We start from the raw sequence: 25,627 nt of genomic DNA, 5'->3' as shown, positions 1-25,627 counted from the left end.
GGTATAGACACCACATCTTCAACAACAAAAAGGATGAAATCTTTCCACTTGGGACAACATGGACAGACCTAAGGATATTATGCTAAGTAAGATAAGTCAAACAGAAAGAGACAAATACTGTATGGTTTTATTGATACTTGAAATCTGAAAGAACAAAATGAACAAAATTAAACAAAAACAGACTCATAGATACAGAGAACAAATTGATAGTGGCCAGAGGGAAGGGGCCTGGGTGGATGGGCTTAAAAGGTAAAGGGGAATAAGAGGTACATATTTCCAGTTATAAAATAACTAAGCCTTGGGGATATAATGTACAACATAGGGACTATAGTCAATAGTACAGTCATATGCAATTTAAGGATGGAGATACATCCTGAGAAATGCATTGTTAGGCAATTTCATTTTTGTAAAGATTGCCCTTACACAATTCTAGATTGTATAGCTACCACACACGTAGGTTATATGGTGTAATTTATTGCTCCTAGGCTGCCAGTCTGTACAGCCTGTACAAAACAACACTTGATTAAATCAAGCACATGAGAAAATGATGCAATCAAGTGATATGGTAAAAGCAAAATATATGAGGCTGCTACCAGCATAACATGCCATCCTGTGTAACAGTAAACCTTTTTATTTTTTCATAAGTAGAAAGAGTATACTCTAAAATATAGTAAACCCAAAAAAGTAACATAGTCACTTATTATCATTACCAAATATTTTGTGCTGTTCAAAATTGTCTGTGCCATATTTTTACATGAGTGGCAGCACAGTAGGTTTATTTACACCAGCATCACCAGAAAAACATGATTATCAATAAAGGAATTACAATTAGAAAAACTGATATATAAATTCATCAGCAAAAATGATACCAGAAAACAATAGAAAATATTCAAATGACTGAGATAATAATCCTATATAATAAAAGCCTAATATGCTAAGTGTCTGGTCGTCCAGTTGTCTGTTCAACCAATCAAAGCGTAATATGCTAATGATATGCTAAGGCCCCTCAACCGTTCATTATGACATGCACTGACCACCAGGGGGCAGTCGACCAGTCGCTATAACATGCACTGATCACCAGGGGGCAGATGCTTCGACCGGTAGGTTAGCTTGCTGCTGGAGTCCGGCCAATAGGGACTGAGCAAAATGGGCCGGACATGCCCTGGAGCCCTCCCACAGTCTCTCTGGCTGGCTAAACTGCATCCCTCCCTCGCCCCGAATTGTGCACTGGTGGGGTCCCTCAGCATGGTCTGTACCTTCTCACAATACAGGCTGAGGGACCCCACTCCCCCAGAGTACATGAATTTTGTGCACCGGGTGTCTAGTTATGAAAATAAATTTCATGATGCTTAATGATCATTCAAAAGTGAGGATAGAAGTATATTTATAGCTTTTTAAAAAGTAAAGATTTTTCCCTAGCCAGTTTGGCTCAGGTGATAGAGCCTTGGTCCTCAGATTGAAGGGTCCCAGATTTGATCTGGTCAAGAGCATGTATCTGGGTTGCAGTTTTGCTCCTGGTCCCAGTCGGGGTGCATGAAGGGTGCAATCGATGTCTCTCTCTCACACTGATGTTTCTCTCTTTTTGTCTCTACCCATCCCTTCCACTTTCTCAAAAAAATCAATGGAAGTCAAGCCAGTGTGGCTCAGTGGTTGAGTGTCGACCTATGAACCAGGAGGTCATGGTTTGATTCCCAGTCAGGGCACATGCCTGATTGTTGGCTCCATCCCTAGGAGGCAGCCGATCAACGAGTCTTTCTCATCATTGGTGTTTCTCGCGCTCTCTCTCTCTCTGAAATCAATAAAAATATATTTTTTTAAATCAATGGAAAAAATATCCTGGGTTGAGGACTAAAATGTAAAGATTTTATCATTTGGGTCCTCACTGAAAAAAAAAAAATCTAAAGGAAGAAAATTCAACCAGATGAAAGGACATAGACCAAGTAATTTATCAACAAATATTTATTGAGAACCTTCTATTTTTCTTGCTAATGGCATTTTATAAAAGAAGCAATAATGTCAATTAAATTATTTTCTGTAATTGAATGTAGACTAAATTATGTAACTATTATAATGTGAATTGGTTTTTATAGTTTTTATATCCTTATCAAATAGTTTAAAAAGTACAGCCAATGTTCTTCTCCTTAATCTTAACTATCCCAGTTGATGTCAACCATAAACTTACCTCCTGTGCTGAATTGATACACTTTCTTCTATGACTCAATAAATGCTATGCAATCCAACTATTCAATCCTTAGAGCCACAGACTAAATTTTCCAGTATAATTCTTTCATCCTCCCAGCATTCAGCAAAAGCATAACAAACTGAACTCAATTGAGTTTAGTTTATTTGAATAAAAATCATCTAAGTATTGTGCATAATCAATGCTGAAGATAAAGTCAGTGAGAGCAAAAGGAACAATAAACTGCATAAACATTATAGAGTTGAATTTGGGACCAAAGAAAGACAAAGATATTTCCAAAAGCATCCGCCTTCCCTTCACTCTTTTGGTATTCTTAGAGAGAAACTTAGATGATAGCACATATAAAAATAGCTCACACCTGATCACAAAGAGTAAACAGATCAAAAGCAGGATGTGGCTCTGCATTTTCTAATGACTAAAGAGAGAAAGGTTGCTTGGTTCATTAACCATACATCACTCATTACTTCCAAATATTACAAGTGCTTGACACCATCTGTCCTTGAAAACAACAGCTTTAATTTGACTAAATCTGTCATTGATGTTGCTAAATGACAAGTGAGAAAATTGCACAGCTGAGATAACTGTTTAGCTTAACTGTTCTTAAAGTAAACATCTTCACAGAATAATAGTGCAACTGCAATATTTATACAGAAGACACACTATTAGGACAGAGTGACAGGACCTCATATGGCCAGGATTTACCCACCGGCCCTAGCTGTTAGGCAGTAATGTGATTCAAATAATCACAACTTAGAATGCTAGAGCTGGAAGAGACTTTGGGAACACCACACAATACAGAAATGGAAATAAACCAGAGTCCATAGCACAGAGCATAAAAGTAGTCAAGAGTGGATATAATGGAAAACTGTCAGAGAGCTTAACCAGAATCAATCCTAATAGAACCTATAAGCATATAATAGATTTATTTAATGAGCATTTTTGCATATTTTTTTTTTTATTTTTACAAGAACAATTTGTGCGTGTTGAGTCCCTGATTTTAGTTGTTTAGGCAAATGCTTATGTGTATTATAACTTGGACACAGTAGTTCACATCCTGAAGTAAACAATTAGTCAATTATTTTTAACTTCTCATGTATACTAACTTGGTATTTTGGAATATTCTAATCAGCATTAACTATAAGACATATGGATACATAGCAATTAGATATACAAAAAATACCCAGTACAGTTCCTGGAAGCTAGCAAATATTTATTGAGTTGAAATATATGTACTTGTGAAAACCCAGTGCAATTCCAAGAGGAGAGAGAAGACTTATCTCTGGAACATTGGAGAGAAGTGCTCCTCCAACTTTTATATTATACTCTTCATGTCCATGCTGCTCAAAGATACAGTGAGGAAAGCTATTTCTGGGTCTCCATTTTCCTCTTTCTGTAAATGCTGAATAACCATCATAGATACAACTGGGGATGCAAGTGTAACACAAGCTTCCATGTTTTCTTCTCAGCAAATTTGGAGGATATTTGGAATGAGGATTCAGTGGACAAAACAGCTGGTAATGTGTATCCCCTCTCCTGATGAAGCTTAATGTATTATGGTCCATACAGAAAAAAATTATCTGCTTTTCATGTAATATGTTTTACTGTGTGTTTTTTTTTAAAAAAATGCAAAATTCAAGCACAAGTCTTTTGTAAACTGAATATTGCATATATTTAAAATATGATAAGAAAACAATGTTTTCAGAGAATGCTGACTTGATATGTCTACCCTCTGAGTTGTCAGCCTGGTTCTAGATGGAGTTTTATCAATGTGCTGTGCCTGAAAGAGTAAAATTGTGTTTTATTATATATTTAATCTTATAAAAGTGAGGTAGAAAGTGCCTGGCTCTGTCAGAGTGATTACCTGCAAGTCCATAACTTTGGTCTACATCCATTTCTTGGAATCAAAAACAATAAAGTAAAATATTCAATTTTTTAGACTAACTAAGATAAATCTAATGATTTCTAAATGATATTTTCCTCATAGCTTAAACTAATTCTGGTCAATAACCTTAATGTCAATATGGTCACACTAGAATTCTCTTGGAAATAGAATTACAAATGTTCTAAACGGTAACAGGTCCAATGTATAGCCTCCCATCACAAATCTGCATATAGCCTAGTCAAAAGGAATTTCCTTTTTAAGAAAAAGAATGATCAGATATTACATGCTGAAAATAGTAAAGCTTATGTTGAGTTCACTAGAACTCTATTTTCATTAAATTCCCTTCCAGTGACTCTAAGCATTTAAACTTATATAAAGATATAGTGTGATACAAATGGCAACTTAAATGAGATTCCCCGTTGCTCTGAAATCCTAGAAGCAGTGGTTTTGATTTTAGCTTTAGCATGGCAGTTATGCTTGTAGAACCCTGATATGAAATATTATTCCTGTTATAACTTGGCATGTTGCTCACCTATAAAACCTAAATGTGAAATATTAATTTTAGGTGTGATGTGTAAATATTACTGAAATAGCCCAAGTGTTTCTTTATTTCCCAATAAATAAATATGAAATGAAATAGCATTAAGTCAACTATTAGTAGCAGCCATATTATCCTATCTAATAAAAGAGAAACATGGTAATTAGTGTATGACCACTACCCTTCCCATTGGCTAATCAGGGCGATATGCAAATTAACTGCCAGCCAAGATGGTGGCCGGAAGCCAGGCAGCTTGAAACTAACATGAGGCTTGTTTGCTTCAGTGATGGAGGAAACCAATGTTCTCCACCTGCCTTGCTGGCCTCTGAGCCTGCAGTTTGAAACATTGTAACAAATATAGAAGCTAAACAAAACCCCAGAAACCTGCTTTCAGCGAGCCGGGATCTCAGAGCTGGAGTTATACAATGTTTTGATTTTAGAACCCAAACAAACCAGATACCTGCTTTCAGCAGCAGAGGCTTCAGAGCTGGAGCCAAAGCTAAAACTGGCCCAGAATAAAAAAAAAAGAAAAAAAAGGAGCAGTTTGGAGCTTCAGCCCTCAGCCCCTCACCTAGACTGGCCAGGCACCCCAGTGGGGACCCCCACCCTGATCCAGGACACCCTTCAGGGCAAACCAGCCAGTTCCACCTGTGCACCAGGCCTCTGTCCTATATAGTAAAAGGGTAATATGCCTCCCAGCACCAGGATCAGTGTGACAGGGGACAGCGCCCAAACCCCCTGATCGCCCTGCAGCTCTGTGTGTGACAGGGGGCGGGGCCACAACCTCCCTATCCGCCCTGCTCTGTTCATGACAGGGGGGTGCTCCTCAACCTCCTGATCAGCCCTGCTCTGTGCCTGATACGGGGGAGCTCCCCAACCACCTGATCGCCCTGCGGCTCTGTGTGTGACAGGGTGCGGTGCCCCAACCCCCACCCCCCACGGGCCCTGCTCTGTGTGTGATGGGGTTGAGCCATAACCTCCCCATCGGCCCTGCCCTGAGTGTGACAGTGGCGGCGCCCCAACCTCCTGATTGGCCCTGCTCTGTGGGTGATAGAGGGTGGCGCCCCAACCCCCTGATCTTCCCTGCTCTGTGTGTGACCGGGGGCGGTGCTCCAACTCCCCTATCGGCCCTACTCTGTGAGTGACAGGGGGGTGCTCCTCAACCCCCTGATGGGCCCTGCTCTGTGTGTGACAGGGGGGGAGCTCCCCAACCCCCTGATCGACCCTGCTCTGTGCGTGACAGGGTACGGAGCCCCAACCCTCCTGATGGGCCCTGCTCTGTGAGTGACAGGGGGTGGCGCCACAACCTCCCCATCGACCCTGCCTTGAGTGTGACAGGGGGCAGTGCCCCAACCCCCCAATCGGCCCTACCCTGAGCGTGACTGAGGGTGGCATCGCAACCTCCTGATCTGCCCTGCTCTGTGCATGACAGGGGGCAGCGCCCCAACTCCCCAATCGGCCCTGCTCTGAGCCCAACCAGGGGCTGCACCTAGGGATTGGGCCTGCCCTCTGCCACCCGGGAGCAGGCCTAAGCCAGCAGGGCGTTATCTCCCGAGGGGTCCCAGACTGTGAGAGGGCACAGGCCAGGCTGAGGGACCCCCTCTTCCCCCCGAGTGCACAAATTTTTGTGCACCAGGCCTCTAGTATTTAATAACATAGCAAAAGGGAAAAAGAAAAAAAGACTCAGCCAACTCAATAATATTCTCAATGCAATTAAAATAATTCAGGAATTAAAATAAACACTTCATTTTATTTTGCCATCATCCATAAGAACTTTGCAACTAGAACTCAGTTGGTAATTGCTGGATATTTTCATCAGTACCATTGGTGCCTACTTGCCAAAGGAGGAGCCCAACACCTTTGATATGCCCCCCACATTAATGAAAGTATAATTTGCCTAAGATACTCCATAGTCTGCAATTGCCTATTGTTTCCATAAATAATAAAGGTCCTAAGGGAAAAAAATTACCAAATTTATTTCTTATAGTCATGGCAAAAGTGATGTCTCCTGGACTCTCCCAGAGTGGATGAGTAGGTCTTATATGATAAATCCACTCTAACATTCCATCTCCCCCAGGCTTTGAGTTGCTTCCTCTACATCAAACCAACAGCTACTGAACTTTCTAACCTGCTCATTGTTAGTCACCTTTTAGTCCACATTTTAGCTAACCAACTAAACAAACTGTTGGAGCCCTATATAACTTCTCAAGTTATAACAACGCAAAATCTTTACTTAGTAAACCCATATCAATAAATTCAGCCTGATCCAACTTGATGTTCCTTTTACCATTACCCCACACCTATAGTACCTATTCCTACCACATTCCCTGGATTTCTTCCTGTATAAATTTAAAAATCCAAATAGTTTTGAGGGCTTATTTTTTGGTTGTTGGTTTTTTTGTTTTTTGTTTTTGTTTTGTTTTTCGACTATAGTACACCTCTTCATGGGTTACACTTTCTTGCTAACCAATAAGTGCCCACTGTGACTTGAGTCTAGCTATATGTCTAAAATCTAAGAAGAGTAGGTGGGGTGTGGGTGGCTTCTGATGAGAATAACTACTGTCTAAATGTCAACTTCCTCAGGGAAGGACATTATATATATTTTCCTCAGGCAAGGCAGAGATAATTCCCTCAGAAGTCACGGAAAGGCCACTTCCACTGGGGGGATGGGGAAGTTGCTTTCACTGGCAAGGAGACATCAGAATTCATATGCTCAATGTTTCCAGCTTCATCAGGTTCTTCTCCTACATCCCGTTCCAACTTCCAGGATCCCCATTCCTTCCCAGTTAACACAATCACTTAACAGTAGACATCCTCCAATGCTGGCAGTTCAACTTGCATCATAATTTAGCCAGTAGCAGGAGGAGATTCTACATTTGATTTCCAGCAAACTTAGCCCTGTAACTACTGAAGATAGGCATCACCTTCAGGGCTCCTACAGAATCTTTCAGGTCATTTTTGTGGCACTTGAACTAGGAATTACAATCTTTTAGCTTATCCTTTTCTTTTCCCACTTTGTCCAGCAACAGTAGAAGCAACCAGCCAATCTCATTATAGTCATTAGTTTGATAAAATGTTCAAAAGTATTATACATGGTCACCTAATTCCTTGCTTCTCATAAGTGGTTGATTATAAGTATCCAATGGAAATACTTTATGTATCTCTATTGCCAGGTCATGCCAAGGACTATCATAGTTCTCTTCACTACTGGAAATGCAGTCTTTAGCATCTTTGAAGCTAATCACATTAGAAAGTCAATTCCAGAAACCCCCAAACCAATTCAGAGTACTCATCAAACTTCTGTTCTCCTAGAAACACTTTTGACACCAAATATGTATTAGTCTGGGTTTTCCATAGATATGTATGGAATTGGCTCACAGTTATGGAGGCTGACAAGTCCCAAGTTCTGCAGCTGAGTCAGCAAACTGGAGACTCAGGAGAGCTGATGGCATAGTTTCAGTCCTAAGGATGGCAAACTCAAGAACTAGGAAAAGCCAGTGTTTTAGTTCAAATCAAGGCAGGAAGGAGACAATGGCCCAATTCAATGAAAGTCAGGCAGGAATAAATAATTCTCTCAAGTCAGGAAAGGCTCAGCTTTTTTGTTTCATTTAACCTTTCAACTGATTGAATGAAGCCCTCCCAAACTAAGGTAGGCAATCTGCTTTACTCAGTCTACCAATTTATCTCAGGCAAAATATCCTCACAGAAACATCCCAAATAATGTTTAAACAAAAATGTGTGCACCAGCCGACTGGACACATAAAATTAACTATCCCACCACCTGTATGTTGTTCATGGTGTAGTGAGGATGTAGAGTAGAGGACTAAATCATCCATTTCATTAATTTAATGATACTTTTAATGTTAATTTCATCACTATTTGAACTTAGTTTGTATCAATATTTTAGCTTTACATCATAACTATAAAGAGTTTATATGAAGTTATTAATTTATACATATTTAACTAACATACATAACTAACATTAAATAACAAGATTGAGAAACCATACTACATGGAAAGATTGCTGCTATTTCCAGTAATGATCTAATGAAGTCCAGATATTGTGTGGTGGACAAATTTGGTGTTGAGTATAGGAGTTTTATTGCCCTTAATTTAGTTGAATCTTGTTGCTGTAATGATTTTTGAGATCCTAGCTAGCTTTCACTACACTGCTCTATTTTTGTACTACAGAATGAATTGAGAATAGCAGCATCCCAGATCTTGTCAGTTTATGTCTCAGCTATAATATTCCATAAACAAGCTAATATTAGTGACAATGTTATGAGAACCTTTATCATGTGCATAATGTGTACCATCTGGTTGTGACAGTCATCGTACACTAAATTTGGTTTACCTAATATTTAGATAACTTCTGGAAGTTTAATCTGAACAAGCTGCTTAAATTTTGCTTCACATATCCAAGTGAATTTTAGAAAACAGCAGTGTACAAAACTTGAGGAAGTATGTGCACTAGATTATTATTTTAAAATAAAAAGTATATCGATCTTAAAACCTTTTCTAAATATTCTCATTGTCACCATTCCCACTTATAATATATTAGAGGCCTGGTGCACAAAAATTTGTGTACTCGGGGGGGTCCCTCAGCCTGGTCTGTGCCCTCTAGCAGTCTGGGACCCCTTGGGGGATGACCACCTGCTGGCTTAGACCTGCTCCCCGGGTGATTGGGCCTAAGCTGGCAGTCAGACAACCCTCTGGCAGCCCAGCAGCCCTTGGGGGATGACCACTTGCCAGTGGGGAGCAGGCCTAAGCTGCAGTCAGACATCCTTAGTGCTGTTGAAGCAGGAGAGGTTCCCACTACCACTGCTGTACTGACAGCCACAGCCTGGCTTGTGGCTGAGCAGAGCTACCCCTGTGGGAGCACACTGACCTCCAGGGGGCAGCTCCTGCATTGAGCATCTGCCTCCTGGTGGTCAGTGTGTGTCATAGTGACCAGTCATTCCCAGTCGTTCTGCTGTTAGGGTCAATTTGCATATTACCCTTTTATTATATAGGAGTGCCTGGCCAGCCTGGGTGAGGGGCTGATGGCTGTTTGCAGGCTGGTCACTGCCCCCAGCCACCCAAGCTCCCAGTGGAGGCTGGCTGGAAGCAGGTATCTGGGATCTATTTGTCTTCTATAATTGAAACGTTGTTGCCATGAGCGGAGGCCACAGCCAGCTTAGGGCAGGCAGGATGCTTGGCTTCCTCCATCACCTGGGAAGCCAAGCCTTCTGCTTGCCCTAGCTCCGTGGCTGCCGGCCACCATCTTGGTTGGGTTAATTTGCATATAGTCACTCTGATTGGCTGGTAGACGTGGCTTGGGGCGTAGCAAAGGTAAGGTCAATTCGCATCTTTGTCTTTTATTAGTGTAGATTAATTGCTAGAGTTGGAAGTACATGGCCCATATTTGGCCCAGTATTCAGATGTAGTGGGATATTGTAAGACTACTTGGAAATGCTCATGTAGAATCATTTCCCAGTAGTGCCCAATTACTCATACTCCATTGTGTATGTGCTCCAACACAGGCCACTTCCTTCATGGAAACATTCTCTCTGAATTTTGTACTTGGAAATGATTTTTTCTCACCTGTCTCTGTGTTGAAACTGGTACTTTCTTAGAATAATGCCTATAATTTAGAGAACTATTTTTCTTTCTTTTTTAACATCAGAATACCTTTGAAATAACAGACTTCTCTTTACCAAAAGGTTCCATATGCTCCTAAAAGTCAGGAATCATCAGAGTTCCATGGGAAGTTTGCAGGAAAACTTATTTTAAGTACAAAAATTATTTGGGAATAATTCTCTTTCTGAGATACAATTTCCAAAACCAAATCCAGGGAAGAAACAATTAATAAGCTGGGCTTCATTAAAATTAAATTCTGTTGCAGTTAGAAGATGAGTAAGTTCTAGAGATCTAATGCACAGCATTGGGATCTAAAAAAATAAAATGTTTTGCTCTGCAAAAGACAATACCATGAGAATGAAAAGATAACCCACTGACCAAGAGGAAATATTTCTGACACCACAGCTGATAAAGAACAGTTATCCAAAATAATACAAAGAACACTGAAAACTCAACAATAAGAATTAAAAATGGATGAGAGATCTTAACAAGCACCTCACCAAAGAAGATATACCGATGGCAAATAAGCATATGAAAAGACAATCCACGTCTTATATCATTAAGGAAATCCAAATTAAAACAACAATGAGATACACCACACATCTATTGGAAAGGCCAAGATCAGGAATACTGACAACACAAAATATTGGTGAGGTGGTAGAGCAACAGGAACTCCCATACATCGCTGGTAGGAATGCAAAATGGGGCAGCCCTTTTGGAGTACACTTTGGCGGGTTCTTAAACACTAGGTATATTCTTACCATAAGATTCAGCAATCATGCTCCTTGCTATTTACTCAACAGAGTTAAAAACATGCCTATACATAAATCAGCACACAGTTCTTTCTAGCACCTTTAATTATAAATGCCAGAATTTGTAGGCATCCAATATGCCCTTTAGTAGGTAAATGGATAAAAATGCATATTACTGGGAAAGAAGCCAATCTCAAAGTCTACATACTATGCGATTCTATCTATATTACATTCTGTAAAAGGGAAAACTATGTAAACAATAAAAAGATCAATGGTTGCCAGTGGTGTGGGTAATAAGAGATGAATAGGCAGAATACAGAGGATTTTAGAACAGTGAAATGACTGAATGATGTAATGATGGATATATGTCCTTATACATTTGTCTAAAACCATAGAATGCACAACACCAAAAGTGAATCTTAAGGTAAACTATGGGCTTTGGGTGATTATGTTTTGTCAATGTAGATTCATCCTTGGTAATAATAGTAATAATAATAATGATAATAATAATAATAATAATAATAAAATAAGAAAGTACTATTTTCTTGAGTGATGCTGATAATGGGAAATCTCTATCTTATCCTCTCAATTTTGTTGTAAACCAAAAATTGCTCTAAAAATTGAAGTCTTTAAAGAAAATCTCTGGGTAAAGGCAATAAGCTGTCTTTACAGGAAAATTCAGAGATCTGGTGTGTGGTATTGAAGATTTGTTTGTTATATGGGGCTAAAATCTGTTCTGGCCGGGTTTTGTACAAATTTATTAATTTCCAATAACACAAGGGCGCATCCTACACATAAACTAAAGAATCATCTCTGATAAACTTTGAAATTTAAATATATATATTGCAGTTGAAATGTCTTTCTTTAAAATTTTATTTTTTAATTTATCTTTATTATTGAAAGTATTACAGATGAAATGTCTCTATAACAATTCTTGAATGAAAGACATAACTCTCTCTAACTTATTGGGCTCCAATTTATGTTCCACAACATCTAACTAACTTATTTAATATGCAGGTGGTTTGTTCTAAGGTGTCAAGTCCCCTTGCCAGGCATGGGCCTGGACTAAGAAACTAACATCTTTTTTTATCTGGCTCTACCAGCTACTATCTAAAGAAATTTCACTTTTCAACTCACTTTGCCTACCTCCACCTTTAATATTCAAATAATAACTATATATCTGTCTATGTAAAAAAATTACAAAGTGTTTTTCATATTTATGATTTCATTTAATGTGCACATTGTTCCTGGGAGAATGTGTTATTGTCATGCAAATGTTATAGATGAAGAAACTGAATCTCAATGACTATATGAATATTCTAAGGTTTCTGGGGCTTGACCCCAGCTTTTCTACTATGCTCCATTACCTTCTAGTAAGAATTCTACCCATGGGTGTGGCTGCAATTTGGATAAATTTTAAAAATTAAGTTTTAAATGCTCATTTATATATAAATCTTATTTCAAGTAAATAATATATTCAAAAAGCTTCTACAAAATATAGAATACTGTGAGTAGCTAATATAAATGCAAGGAATAGAAAACATAATCATGACTTTGAAGATCTTAAAATTAAGTGAATGAGTTCAACATATGGACACAAATATAAGTGGCAGAGATTATATATGTGTGTGTGTGTGTGTGTGTGTGTGTATGCACACAAATGTATATATACTAGTATATACATATATATCCATATATATTATATGTTTTTAAATAGTCAAACTGGGTGATGATGAGAAGAAAACCTGTTCATATCTAGGGTGAGAACACAACAGTGTTTATATTTGGACAATGTATGGGGACAAGGACAGAAGAAACTGACATTGTTGTTAGACGGGTTTATGCCAGAAGACTTACAATAGATGGAAAAGTACGCATTGTATTATCATATGTCACATGGAATTAGATACTAGTGACTACAACAAATTGTGGGTTAGAGAGAAAATGAATATAGATATTATTTATTCCGAGAGATATAATGTAAGAATGGAAGAATTTCCATACTAGGTCAGGAAAGGTGATCCCATAATTTTTAACATCTGCATAATTCCCCAGCTTGCAATACAAGAGTGTTCTCTCCTCACACATGCACCTGTTATTTTCATAATGCCTTGTCAACCCAAAGTACAGCAAATAATATATTTAAAAATGTAAGGGTCCCATCTGAATACAAATCTCCAATTGGGAACACCATGAGGACAAACAAAGAGCCATCCCCACAACCTAAGTCCTTCTCTTCATGTGTGCTGTTTTGTATATTTTCATGAATATTGTTGATATTCTCAGGGATAATGGCAATGGTTATTTCTCTATATTTTGTTTAGATATTCCTTGATCCAATAGAACCTGTTCTTAAAAAATAGCATAATATTTAGAGCTTGAACTATGACGTTAAATATACCGATTTATAATGCACGTGATGAATCAGATATGTAAGCCAAGATAATTTATTTCTATTTAATAAATGTAATAAGTTTTACAATCTCTCTTGCACAACATTCATAGACATTTTGACAATTTTAGGCTTCAAGGATTAGCTACTTAATATTCTTCACTTACTGAAGCAAAATTTGCCTGAAGTTAATTTTCACATTTCATTGGGAAAAAAGTTGTCTCCTCATCAGTGTTCAAATTTAACTTGCTGGAGCTGATTTTTAGCAAATACCAGTCAGGGGAAATGTCATCTATTTAATCAATGCTCAATCCAGTATCTCAAATATATGCATTATAAGTTCAATAAAAAATTGAAATAAAAGAAAATATTTAAAGGGCCCGAATTACAGAAATCCTCAATTTTCCAATTATCCCCATAGTTCTAAACCCAACCAGGCCTTTTTCTGGCACATTAAGTTTACAATGCTACACAGCAAATGCACCCTAGACTAGGCAATGCAGCCTGCCATTCAGCCCTCCAATGTGCATTCAGCCATTCCACTGTAAGGCAGCACGTTGTTCTGCAATATTTAGTACTGGGATGGGAATAGTCATGTTTTACTAGTAAGTTTCCTGACAAAATGGAATGCTGCTCAGTATTTTTAATAAAAATTATCACCACATCAGTGATAGTCATCAGAAATAGCATCTACAGCAAGAACATTAACCAACCAGAATAGATATCAACCTGAACTACACCAGAGCCAACTGGCTGAACAGACCCAAGCTTACCCAAAGGCAGGATGGAGCTTCAGTGCCCAGATACTGGGAATTGTTCAGCATGTTACCTTCAAGATGACAAATTAATCAGACACATTTTTTTTTTAATATATTTTATTGATTTTTTTTTTTTTTTTACAGAGAGGAAGGGAGAGAGACAGAGAGTTAGAAACATCAATGAGAGAGAAACATCGATCAGCTGCCTTCTGCACATCTCCCACTGGGGATATGCCCGCAACCCAGGTACATGCCCTCGACCGGAATCGAACCTGGGACCTTCCAGTCCCCAGGCCGACGCTCTATCCACTGAGCCAAACCGGTTCCGGCTAATCAGACACATTTATCTTTAATCTGTCCTGCATCTCCAGTAAAATACAGAATAAGGACTTTTTTAATCAAAAAACATAAATTTACTGAGAGTAGAGGAAACAGAAGAGGCAGCAATAAGAACATGTGGAAGTTGTAAAGCAGATAGATAAATGATAGTAGGCCCAAGAAAGCCAACTCCCAACCAACATTGAGAAAATAGACTTGGTCAGTGAAAGCCACAAAAGATACAGACATAAGCATCATCTATCACTTCCAGTAAGAGGATATAAAAGAAGAGGGTTAACAAAAGGACTAGTCAATTAATATTCCATGATTCCTTCTTCTATTCCAGACCAATATATGTCTGTCTATCTCAGTATCATATGTCAGTATGATACTAGAGGTGTAATCTGGAAAGAATCTTTGGACTGGAGAATGGCAGTCACATCTGAGAGCAGGAGTATGTATTATTCTGCATATATACCCACCTATTTACCTATAATGAATGTTGATATCTACACTTTATCCCTAGGCTGCTCCTCCCATTTGACTCCCAGAATTCTTGCAGCCAAGGAATTACTCTAAGACAGGATATTGGAAGAAATTTCCTACAAATCTGCCTAGTTTAAGAGGAAACAAACACAATTAATGGAGCCTAATAGATATGATATCTCTACATATTTGAGTTTTTTCCTCTTGTGCATATAGTAGTACTACACATCCTAGCTCCTTATCACTAGGGATGGTCATGTGACTAGGTTTGCTGTAGGAATCATGGTTCTCCTTTAGGTTTACCTTTATTATGTTGTGGCCAAAGAATTTATTTTCTTTATGTTAAAATAACTTGTTAATCATTAATATTTGCTTTGGGCCCTGATATGCTATCTCTTTTATAAGTATATAATCTATGATTTAAAGAGTGTTTATGCACTATATGCTGTAGTCATTGACTGCATGATGTAATCTACGATTCTATCTATCTATCCAAGCTTGTAAAAGTTTGCATTTGGAGCTGGTACAAAACAACCCTCCTTTTTTCTTCTTGAGGTCACTATGAATTAAAATATAAGCACAAGTGTCAAGTAAACATAAAAATACTAGCTTTTTACTGTTAAGAAACTGAACTGTAGGATGTATTTACATATGATGTCTAATATTTCATCCAAGAATTACCATAAAGTCAGAAGAATAGCTAGAAAACTACGTGTCTTCCCTGCAGGAATAGAATGGGCCTCAGCTTAAACAATAGTGAAAAACAAGGAAGACTGCATCTTCACTGTGGGCAGGCAGACTCAAAAGAGGATGAGAAATGCAAAAGTTCAGCATGTTGGTTCTTTCTTCCCAACTTGCCAACCAGAGCAACGTGTGTAAGGTTGGACAGGGAGGTGCAACAAGTGTACTAGAATCACGGCAGGAGGCAATGGAGTTCTCCTGTCCTCCCCGCTAAGATTCTGGCTACCAAGTCATCCATAACTTCTAACTTTCATCTGATTGAGCTATCAATTACTGAGACAGTGGCATTAAAATCCCCCACTGACTGCGGATGTGCACATTTTAATTTATTTTACACAAATTTATTTTTTTTAATATCATTTTTATTGAATTCAGAGAGGAAGGGAGAGGGAGAGAGAGACTGAAATATCAATCATGAGAGAAAATCATTGATCGGCTGTCTCCTGTATGCCTCCTACTGGGGAGGGAGCATGTAACTTCCTGGTTCATAGGTTCACACTCAACCACTGAGCCATGCCGGCTGGGCTTAGGTATAAAATTTCAAGATCACATCTAATTCTAAGATTCCATTATAAATTACATGTTGCTGAAATATATTTATGCCCTTATATTAAAATAAGTTGAATTTGAGCAATTAAAGAGACATTTTTCCAAAGTAGACAATGCAAATAAATGGCCAACAGCTACATGAATAGGTGCTGGACATCACTAGTCATTGGGGAAATGTAAATCAAAACCACAATAAGATATCACCTCACATCTTTTAGGATGGCTGTAATCAAAAAGACAAATGATGTGTTGGCAAGGATGTAGAGAAAAGGGAAACTTTTTGCACTGTTAGTGCAAATGTAAATGGTACAGCCACTATGAAAAACAATATATAGATTTCTTTAAGAAGTAAAAATAAAACTACCATATAATCTCGCAATCCATCCTCTGGGTATATAGCCAAAAATGATAACAGGATCTCCAAGAGATACCTGTACTCCCATGTTTATTGCAGCATTATTCACAATAGTCACTGTATAGAAACAGCCTAACATTCCATAAAAGCACAAATAGATTAAAAAGATGTAATATAAATAAATATACATATGTGTGTATTTAGATACACAATAGAATATTATTCAGCCCTGGGAAAGAAGAAAATCCTGCAATTATAAATATATGGATGAACCTTGAGGGCATTATGCTAAGTGAAATAAATCAGAGAAAGACAAATACATGGAATCTAAAAAATTCAAACAAGAAACATAGAGAGTGGTAGTTACCGGGGACTGGTGGGTGGAATAAATGGATGATGTTTGTCAAAAAGTACAAACTTCCAGTTATCAGATATATAAGTTCTGAGGATCAATATACAACACAGTGATTATAGCTAATACTGTATTATATACCTGCAAGTCACTAAGAGATTTGATCTTAAATGTTCTCATAGCAAAAAAAAAAGATATTGTAATTATGTGGCACAATGGAGACATTACATAAAATGGTGATGACAAATATTTTGCAATATATATGCGTATTAAAATCATCATGTTGTACACCTAAGATTACACTATGTTGTAAGTCAAGAAACAAAGAGAAAAAAACTGAATTAGAAAAACATTTTTATAATTTTGTGATTCCCTAGATGAAAAATCAATTTACTCATTCACTTAATCATTACTAAATATTAGCTAGGTGAATACAAAAATCAATGAGGACTTTCTTAACTTTAAAGAAAGGTAGCCATAGATTATCAAAGTTCAAAGAACCTTAAAGATCATGGAAGTATATATATATATATATATTTACATTAAAACACATTTTTCTGTGCCAATTAATTATCTACTTTTTAAATTTTTAAAAATAAGTGGATTCAAAGAAAACCATCAACAAAATGAAAAGACCCACTGAATGGGAGAACATATTTGCCAATGATACATCTATAAGGGGTTAATATCCAAAATTTTTAAAGAACTTATACAACTCAATACCAAAAAAACCCCCAAACAATCCAATTAAAAAGTGGTCAAAGAACCTAAACAGTCACTTCTCCAAAGAGGACAACAGATGGCCAATAGATATATGAAAAAGATGCTCACTAATCACCAGAGAAATGCAAATTAAAACTACAATGAGATATTACCTCACACCTGTCAAAATGACTATCATCAATAAATCAACAAACAAGTGCTGGCAATGATGTGGAGAAAAGGGAACCCTGGTGCACTTTTGGTGGGAATGCAGAATGGTGCAGCCACTATGCAAAGCAGTGTTAAGTTACCTCAAAAAATTAAAAATTAAACTGCCTTATGACCCAGCAATTCTACTCTGGGGAATATATATGAAGAAACCCAAAACACTGATTTGAAAGAATATATGCACCACTCTGTTTATTGCAGCATTATGTACAATAGCCAAGATTTATAAGTAGCCCAAGTGGACATCAGTAGATGAGTGGATAAAAATTTGTGGTACATTTACAAAATGGAATACTACTTGGCCATGAAAAGGAGGAAAAACTTACCTTTTGTGACAGCATGGATGGACCTGGAGAGTATTATGTTAATATATAATACAGTTAATATATATACAGTCAGAGAAAGACAAGTATGATTCTACTTATATGTGGAATCTAGTGAAAAAAATAAACTGAGAAACAAAATAAAAACAAACTTAGATCCTGAGAACAGACTGACAACTGTCAGAAGGGAAGGGGTGTGGGAGGCTGGGTGAAAAAAATGAAGGGATTAAGCAAAAAAAAAAATAAATAAACAAACAAGAAACACCTCATAGACACAAACAATAGTCTGGTGATCACTAAAGGAAAAGGAGAGTGGGCGGAGGTAGGAGAGGGTAAAGGGGGTATAAATGGTGATGGGAGGAATCTTGACTTGGGGTGGCGAGCACACAATACAATATACAGATTATGTACTTTAAAATTGTACACCTGAAACCGATATAATTTTATTAACCATTGTCAACCTAATAAATTCAATTTTATAAAGAAAGAATACTGGTCTACAGACTTCTGCCTAGGTTTCCCTGCCAAGTGAACCTAGTTTTAGAAGAAAAAAAATAAGTGGATGTACTTAATTTTTTAATTCCCTACTAATGGACACTAATGGCTATGATTTTTCACTAACAATTCAGATATTAATATTTTGTGAATATATATGTGCACATTTTCTTAATCTCATAGAATTGCTTCATGAAAGAATAATTCTTGGGTCTAGGTAAACATACATTTTAAATAGTTATTATATATTTTGGCCATTCCTGAAAAAAATAGTTCTACCCTTGCACAAACTGGCTATCATTTGCTCTCTGCCATGCCTTTGCCAACTGGACATTAGACAATTGACATCTCATCATGTGGAAGATTGTATTTATTGGCTTTCCAGTAAAGAAGAATTTCATTTTTTGTATAATTTTTTCTTGTATTTTTTTATTTCCTTTCAAAATTGTCCTATGAGGATATTATAGTTTAGATATGGATTATGGGAACTCTTTCTATGTTGAAGACATTATTATTTTGCTAAAATACACACTGCATTATTTTCTCCATTTTTTGATTGCCCCCCTAACTTTTTTTTAAAATGCTTTTCCATGTTATACAGAAGTTGTTGGGTTTTTTTATTATGAAATTCAAACTATTAATATCCTCTTATAGATTCTGTCTAAAAAAAAAATCAATATGCTTTCCACCACCTAAACATAAAAATATCAACCTATATATTTTGTTTGCTTCCTCATTATTTGTACTTAAATATTTGGTCCCATAGGCACTTATTTAGAGATTCTGTGAACTAAAAATCTAGCTTATTTTCAAAATATTTATTTAATTAACTAGCCAGCACTGCGTTTTAACCAATCCTTCTCTCACTGAAAATGCTCACATTTTAAAATTCTGTCACATGGGGGTCACATCTAAAGTCTCCTAGCCAATCTGTGGCTGAGCAGAGTTTAACTGCAAATTCAATGCTTTGATTATATCCTGGCAATAAGCATGGTTCTGGAATAAAAGAAAACCACATTTGACTGGGACACATCTGGGATTCAGCCACAGTATGTTACCTTGAGTAAATTACTGCTTCTGCACCTGTTCCTAATCTGTAGAATGAGGAAAAATAATTGTACCTAACTCATCCTATTGTTGTGAGAATGAGAGTCATTATTCAATGTATGCATTCGACAATATTCACTAACAGCATACTATGTGATAGGCATTTTTTGTGGTGCCATGATTATAGCTACCTTGAAAACATAATTTCTACAGATAAATTATTTTGACTTCATTGAATTCAAATAATGACCTCTAATCCTGCTCCCAACATTTTAATCTGCTTTGTTTGTACACCAATGGTGGAAAAGACGCCTGGTAGTTTTGCAGACTCAAAGCATGAAAAGAAAAGCCTGTGAGTGCATAGGACATATTTAGTCTCCAGCACAGTACCTGACACAGAAACAGAAGTGGGTAAATTTTGTAAATGAGTGACCAAATTAACAAATTGCCCATGCAATTTTCCTTTTTTAAAAAAAAAAAAAAAATTATCTTTAGCCCTAACCGGTTTGGCTCAGCGGATAGAGCGTCGGCCTGCGGACTGAAGGGTCCCAGGCTCGATTCCAGTCAAGGGCATGTACCTTGGTTGCGGGCACATCCCCAGTAGGGGGTGTGCAGGAGGCAGCTGATCAATGTTTCTCTCTCATCGATGTTTCTAACTCTCTATCCCTCTCTCCCTTCCTCTCTGTAAAAAAATCAATAAAATATTTTTTTAAAAATAATAAAAAAAATTATCTTTAAACATAGTCTTTGTTGTGTAGTGGAACTACTAATTTTTTAAATATGTATTTCATCAGAATAGATAGAAAGGGAGAAATACCCACACTCCCTGCCTCAAGGGAAAAGGCCAGGATATACATGACAAAAGAAGCTGCAATTCTCTGATACATCAAGCCTTCTGACTCATCACCCTGTATACGCCCACAAGAATTCTAATCCTGAGTACTTCTAGTTGCTTGATTAATACACAAAACTTGCACATTATCAGCCATCTTAGATAAAGAAAGGAGAAACATTTCTCCTAGTGAAAACTCTCTGGGCAAACATAATTGACCTTCTTTGCTCCCAAATTAAATAGTGATTTCTTGGTGTCCAGCCAAGTGCTTGGAGTCAGCCCAGCAGATGATCACAACACAGGCTGGTCCAAACTATATTTGATGTTACTTAACCCCCCAGTGCCTCAGTTTCCTCATCTACAAAAGCAGCCATAAGAACGGTGCCTACCACAAGGAACTGTTGTGAGAATGAAACAAGTTAATAACTGTGAAGTACTGGCACTATAGCAAGCACTCTAGATATTGCCAAATACATTGATCCACATTGACACTTCCTTAGTGGAGCCTTCTCTCACCAAATTACATTCCTTCTACATGCTTCATAGCACCAACCACCAGGCATGTACCCAAGTTTTAACATTACATTGATTTTGTAATAACATGACTATCTTCTCTACCAGACCATAAGCCACCAAGCGCAGAAATATGAATTTATTGGCATCTTTGTGAGTTACTATCATGCATAGAAAACATTATTCAAAGATTCATTTGTTTTTGCTTAATTTGTTAATCTAATAAATTCCCAAACTGATTTTTCCTTTATGGGTATTCCGTTAAGCTTTGATAGAATTTACAAACTTAGTTAATTAAATTCCTTTAAGAAAACAATCATTGCATCAAATAATTGCGGGGCTCACCTTCTCAGAATGCTAAGGTTTCTTAATGGATGTCAAGGCTAGGCTGGAATTTGATTAGAAACTGCAGCCTGGACTGTCAGGCTCTTGAAGGGATCTTCAATCCTTTGCATATAAATCTTATCTCAAGTGGCCATCCTCCTTAGCACCATTATATTAATTTATTAGTAACATCTTTCCCGTGGATGTTAAAATGACATCAGATTGAAAGTGGGATATTCTTCCTGGCATTGCCTGAGTTGCAGGCATAAGATTTAAGCTCTTTCTACTTAAATATCATTACTCATGAGATGGTATCACCTGAACCCAGACCAGTACCTGGCTCATGAATGAATGAGAGAAACACCAGCTCAGAAAGGTGTTAAAAAAAAGTTATTCATGAATACAATCCTGGCACCTCTTTACAGTGCTTTAAGAAAGAAAAGAAAAGAAAAGAAAAGCCCTCAGAGCTCAAATTTACGTAGTAATCATGGGAAAAAATTATTGTAATTGCCTAGAGTCCTCATAACTCCTTCTTAAGTTCTAGCATAACAAGAAGTATAAAACCATGACTAAAATATTTACACTCTACTCCAGTCCCTATAAAAAATGAATCACTAGTTTATTCATCTTGCCTAATGACACAGAAGGGCAAAACAAGTACCCAAACAATGAATAATAATGCGAGAGCTCAGACTGTAAAATCAATACGGTAGATCAGTAGAGCTGCACTTCATTTTAATGCTCTGAGTGCAATAGAGCTTATCTTCTGAATTATATATATGTATTGACCTAATTACATAAATACTGACTTTTCCTTATAAAAAGCTTTTTTTTTTTTCAGTCTCACTATAATTATGATGTCAATATGTGTGGCTGTAACAATATTAAATTTAAACTTAATCATGACAGATAGTGGCATGCCATGAGATAATCCAGACAGTCACATGGTCTTAGAACACTGGTGGCACTAGATAATAAGTGATAAGTTAGTAATTTCCTAGGTATATTACAGTAAACTTCTTTAAGAAACTGATCATTTCATCCCCAAATATTGGGAGCTGGTCTCCTCCTCTGCTTGTCAAGTTTCATAACACAGAGAAGTAATAAACAGGATGACTGGCTCTTGATTGATATTGCCTACTCTAAATTAAAAACGTTACTTCTGATTTTAACCTCCAGGTCACCCTATTAACAAATTCTTTTACCTATCGACAAATCTCTACACCCCCATCCCCAAAATTTTGTATGTATATAAAGTATATAATATTAGTTATTATTCTTTCATATATTTCCAACAAGGATCCTGTCAAAAAAATGTCCTATTTAATGATTTCTCCTTATATTGTTTTATTTTCAAGAAAAACATTTCACATAGTTACTACAGTTGTTATATTTTTAGGACAAGTGATAATGTCATAGTTCATGACATTTTTAAATTAAATTTCTTTACTATTTTACCAATTAATGACATCAGGGAAATACTCCAAATGCTTTTAAGAAACTGGGGGAGAATAGCATTTCATTTTGTTCCTATATTTCTGAGAACTCTTATTCAAGAGCCTGGACTCTCCAATTTAAGAAGAGCAGAAATACCTGGATCACATGAATCATTTAGAGTCAGGTGAACACATAAAGAACACTATGAAAAAAAACGATGGTGTTCACACTTGGGTTTAAGAGTTGTTCTAGACGTGTCATGGTAAGGTGGTCATGCATCATCCTGTGTTTTCTTCTTCGCCTCTGCAGGGATGCCAGAAGAGATGAACCTCAGTGATGTAAAGCAAATCCATCAAACAGACCGTGGGAACACCTTAGACGCAACAGGAGCAGGATGTACAGCAGCCACTGAGTCAATGACATTTCCTCTGATGTGTGCAGTGATGTTACTCCCTGGGCTTTGGTAACTGAACTATTTTGCCCTGATATATATGTTTTACTGAAGTCCGATTTCTCCCATCTTCATCTGATTGGAATAAGAGATCTTTTTTTAAATATAACAGTTATATTTATAAAAAGGTATGTAACACTAACCTCTTAGAAGACAAGTCGGAAGGTTCACAAAGTATCTAAAAATCAACATTTAAAGGAAAGACTGTTGGAAAACATGTCTCCTTTGAATCTAACTTAAACCTTCTTAAATTCTAACATGTTAAACCTGCAAACACAGAAGTGACTGTGCTTAAGAAGGATTCAGTATATGTGTAATTTTATTATCCTACATTCCAAACCCCTCTCTTTTTTTTAAAATATATTTTATTGATATTTTACAGAGAGAAAGGGAGAGAGATAGAGAGTTAGAAACATCAATGAGAGAGAAACATCGATCAGCTGCCTCCTTCACATCTCCTACTGGGGATATGCCCGCAACCCAGGTACATACCCTTGACCGGAATCGAACCTGGGACCTTTCAGTCCACAGGCCGACGCTCTATCCACTGAGCCAAACCGGTTTCGGCCCCCTCTCTTTCTAAAAGAAAAATATTTTGAATTGAAGATCTATTTGCAGGACAATGAAAACAGTACAGAGTGTTTTTAAAATACTGGAATTAGGATTCCATTAAATGAATCAAAATAAACAATGGCAAGTAGTATGCATGCATTTTCAAGAAATTCCTCCATTTGTGCAAGCTATAGAAAGAAATTACTGAACACCTATATGTTATAGAGTAGATTGCTGAGGAACATTTGACATAATTTCATTGAAGAAGAATGATAATTTCTATCCACTGTAATTTAGCCACTGACGAACCTTAAAGCTGAGTATTTTGGTAGCATCTGATCTGTATTCCATTATGTTCATAATGCAGTCTTTGGCATTGTGGCTCTGTTTGCCCTCTCTTTTTGCTTAATGGATTTAGCTGTGTTACAAAGCACATGCCTGCTCTAGGAATATCTCTAATAAAGCTGTTCATTATCTGGTGGAAAACTTTAAAATCATTGATCATTTTCTTCTGTAAAAATGATGTATCCATCAATTTTCAAAATATTATTTGCTATTTCTTTTTCAACCTTGATATTGAACAAATAATTAACTATCTATCTACATTTGCAAGGTTCCTTTGACTATCTAAACACCTGCACTAATACAGGAAATAGGGCATGCAATGTTTTAGCTCTTTTCCTCTTTGCACATTAGCAGAGCTGCTAATCCATAGTCCCTGATGTTCCAGCTATGATAAGATGCTTCAGCAGACACTGATTAGGTTATGTCTATCGCTGCACTTAAGGAGGAAGAGATAAGTCAGCTTTTATTAAAAATTATTACATCCAGTTGATAGCCAAAAAGTATTATTAACACAAAGTGACAGAATAGTAAAGGGAAGTGCTGAACCTATAAAATAAAATTTAAAAAGTCAAAAGAATTTGAAATGACCTCTGAGAAAGAGTGGAGGAGGATTCCACTGACAGTCATATTTGTAAGGTGAAATCATTTTCTCCAAATCATCAAACAGTATATGATCAAACCATGTTGTCTTTTAGTCTCAATTAACCAGATGATCTGGCAATGGTGAATTTAAACCACAATTTATTGAAACTGCCAAATCAGATGTTACTATCTGTTCAAGCATGTTTCAGAACTGGAAGTGTTACTCTACTTGCCAATTATGGATGTTATTTTCCTAGTTTTCTGACCCAGATCTTAATATTTATTCCATGATCTACTTGGTTTATAACTCATTTGCACTATCACACTGTACAAATTATAACTTAAACATAACCACCTCAGCTCATTATTGAAATAACTCTGAAACAAGTAAGTGATACCCATTTGCTGCACTCCAGCCCAAGGTATAGTTGGTTTGCTTTGACAAAACTTCTGAACCAACTTTAGAAGAATTTGGAAGACAAACTAAAGGGCATGGTTTAGCAATCAAAGATGTTTCTGGATAAAATTAGTTGATAGGAGATCATTTTAGTTATCGCAGGAAATGAATAAAAGCAGAGTAGAAACAAAGTACTAGTAAAGAGTGTGAATGGGGAGATCCAAAATGATGATATACTCTGTAGATGTTACACTCACCTCCTTCCAGAACCTAACTGGAATTACAACTAAAATATAGAGCAATCAACCTAAAAAGCAACTGAAGACTAGAGAAATAGAAGTCCTATAGCCAAGGATTTACAGAAAAAGCCACATCAAGACTGGTAGGGAGATGTGAAAAGGGCTGGCCCCACTCCCACAGGTGTCAGCTGAGATTCTGGCAGGATATGTTAGCTGTA

General features: G+C 37.1%; 1 protein-coding gene across 2 annotated transcripts in view; it reads left to right on the top strand.

Annotated features, from left to right (window-relative positions):
* GPC5 (glypican 5) overlaps positions 1-24,741 on the top strand; it is a 1,292,689-nt gene extending 1,267,948 nt beyond the window's left edge. Inside the window, exon 8 of one of the 2 annotated variants that reach the window (XM_081082596.1) lies at positions 23,153-24,741. In XM_081082596.1, the coding sequence (XP_080938722.1) occupies positions 23,153-23,310 (158 nt within the window). In that variant the 3' untranslated portion in view covers positions 23,311-24,741. The remainder of the gene's footprint in view (positions 1-23,152) is intronic. The other variant, XM_081082595.1, reaches the window with a different exon arrangement.
* The last annotated feature ends 886 nt before the right edge of the window (positions 24,742-25,627 follow it).

The sequence above is a fragment of the Myotis nattereri genome, assembly GCF_964212035.1.
Source record: "Myotis nattereri genome assembly, chromosome: 2".
In the NCBI taxonomy this organism is placed as follows: Eukaryota; Metazoa; Chordata; class Mammalia; order Chiroptera; family Vespertilionidae; genus Myotis; species Myotis nattereri.
Note: the sequence above shows the minus strand (reverse complement) of the source record. Positions and strands in the feature narration are given on the sequence as shown.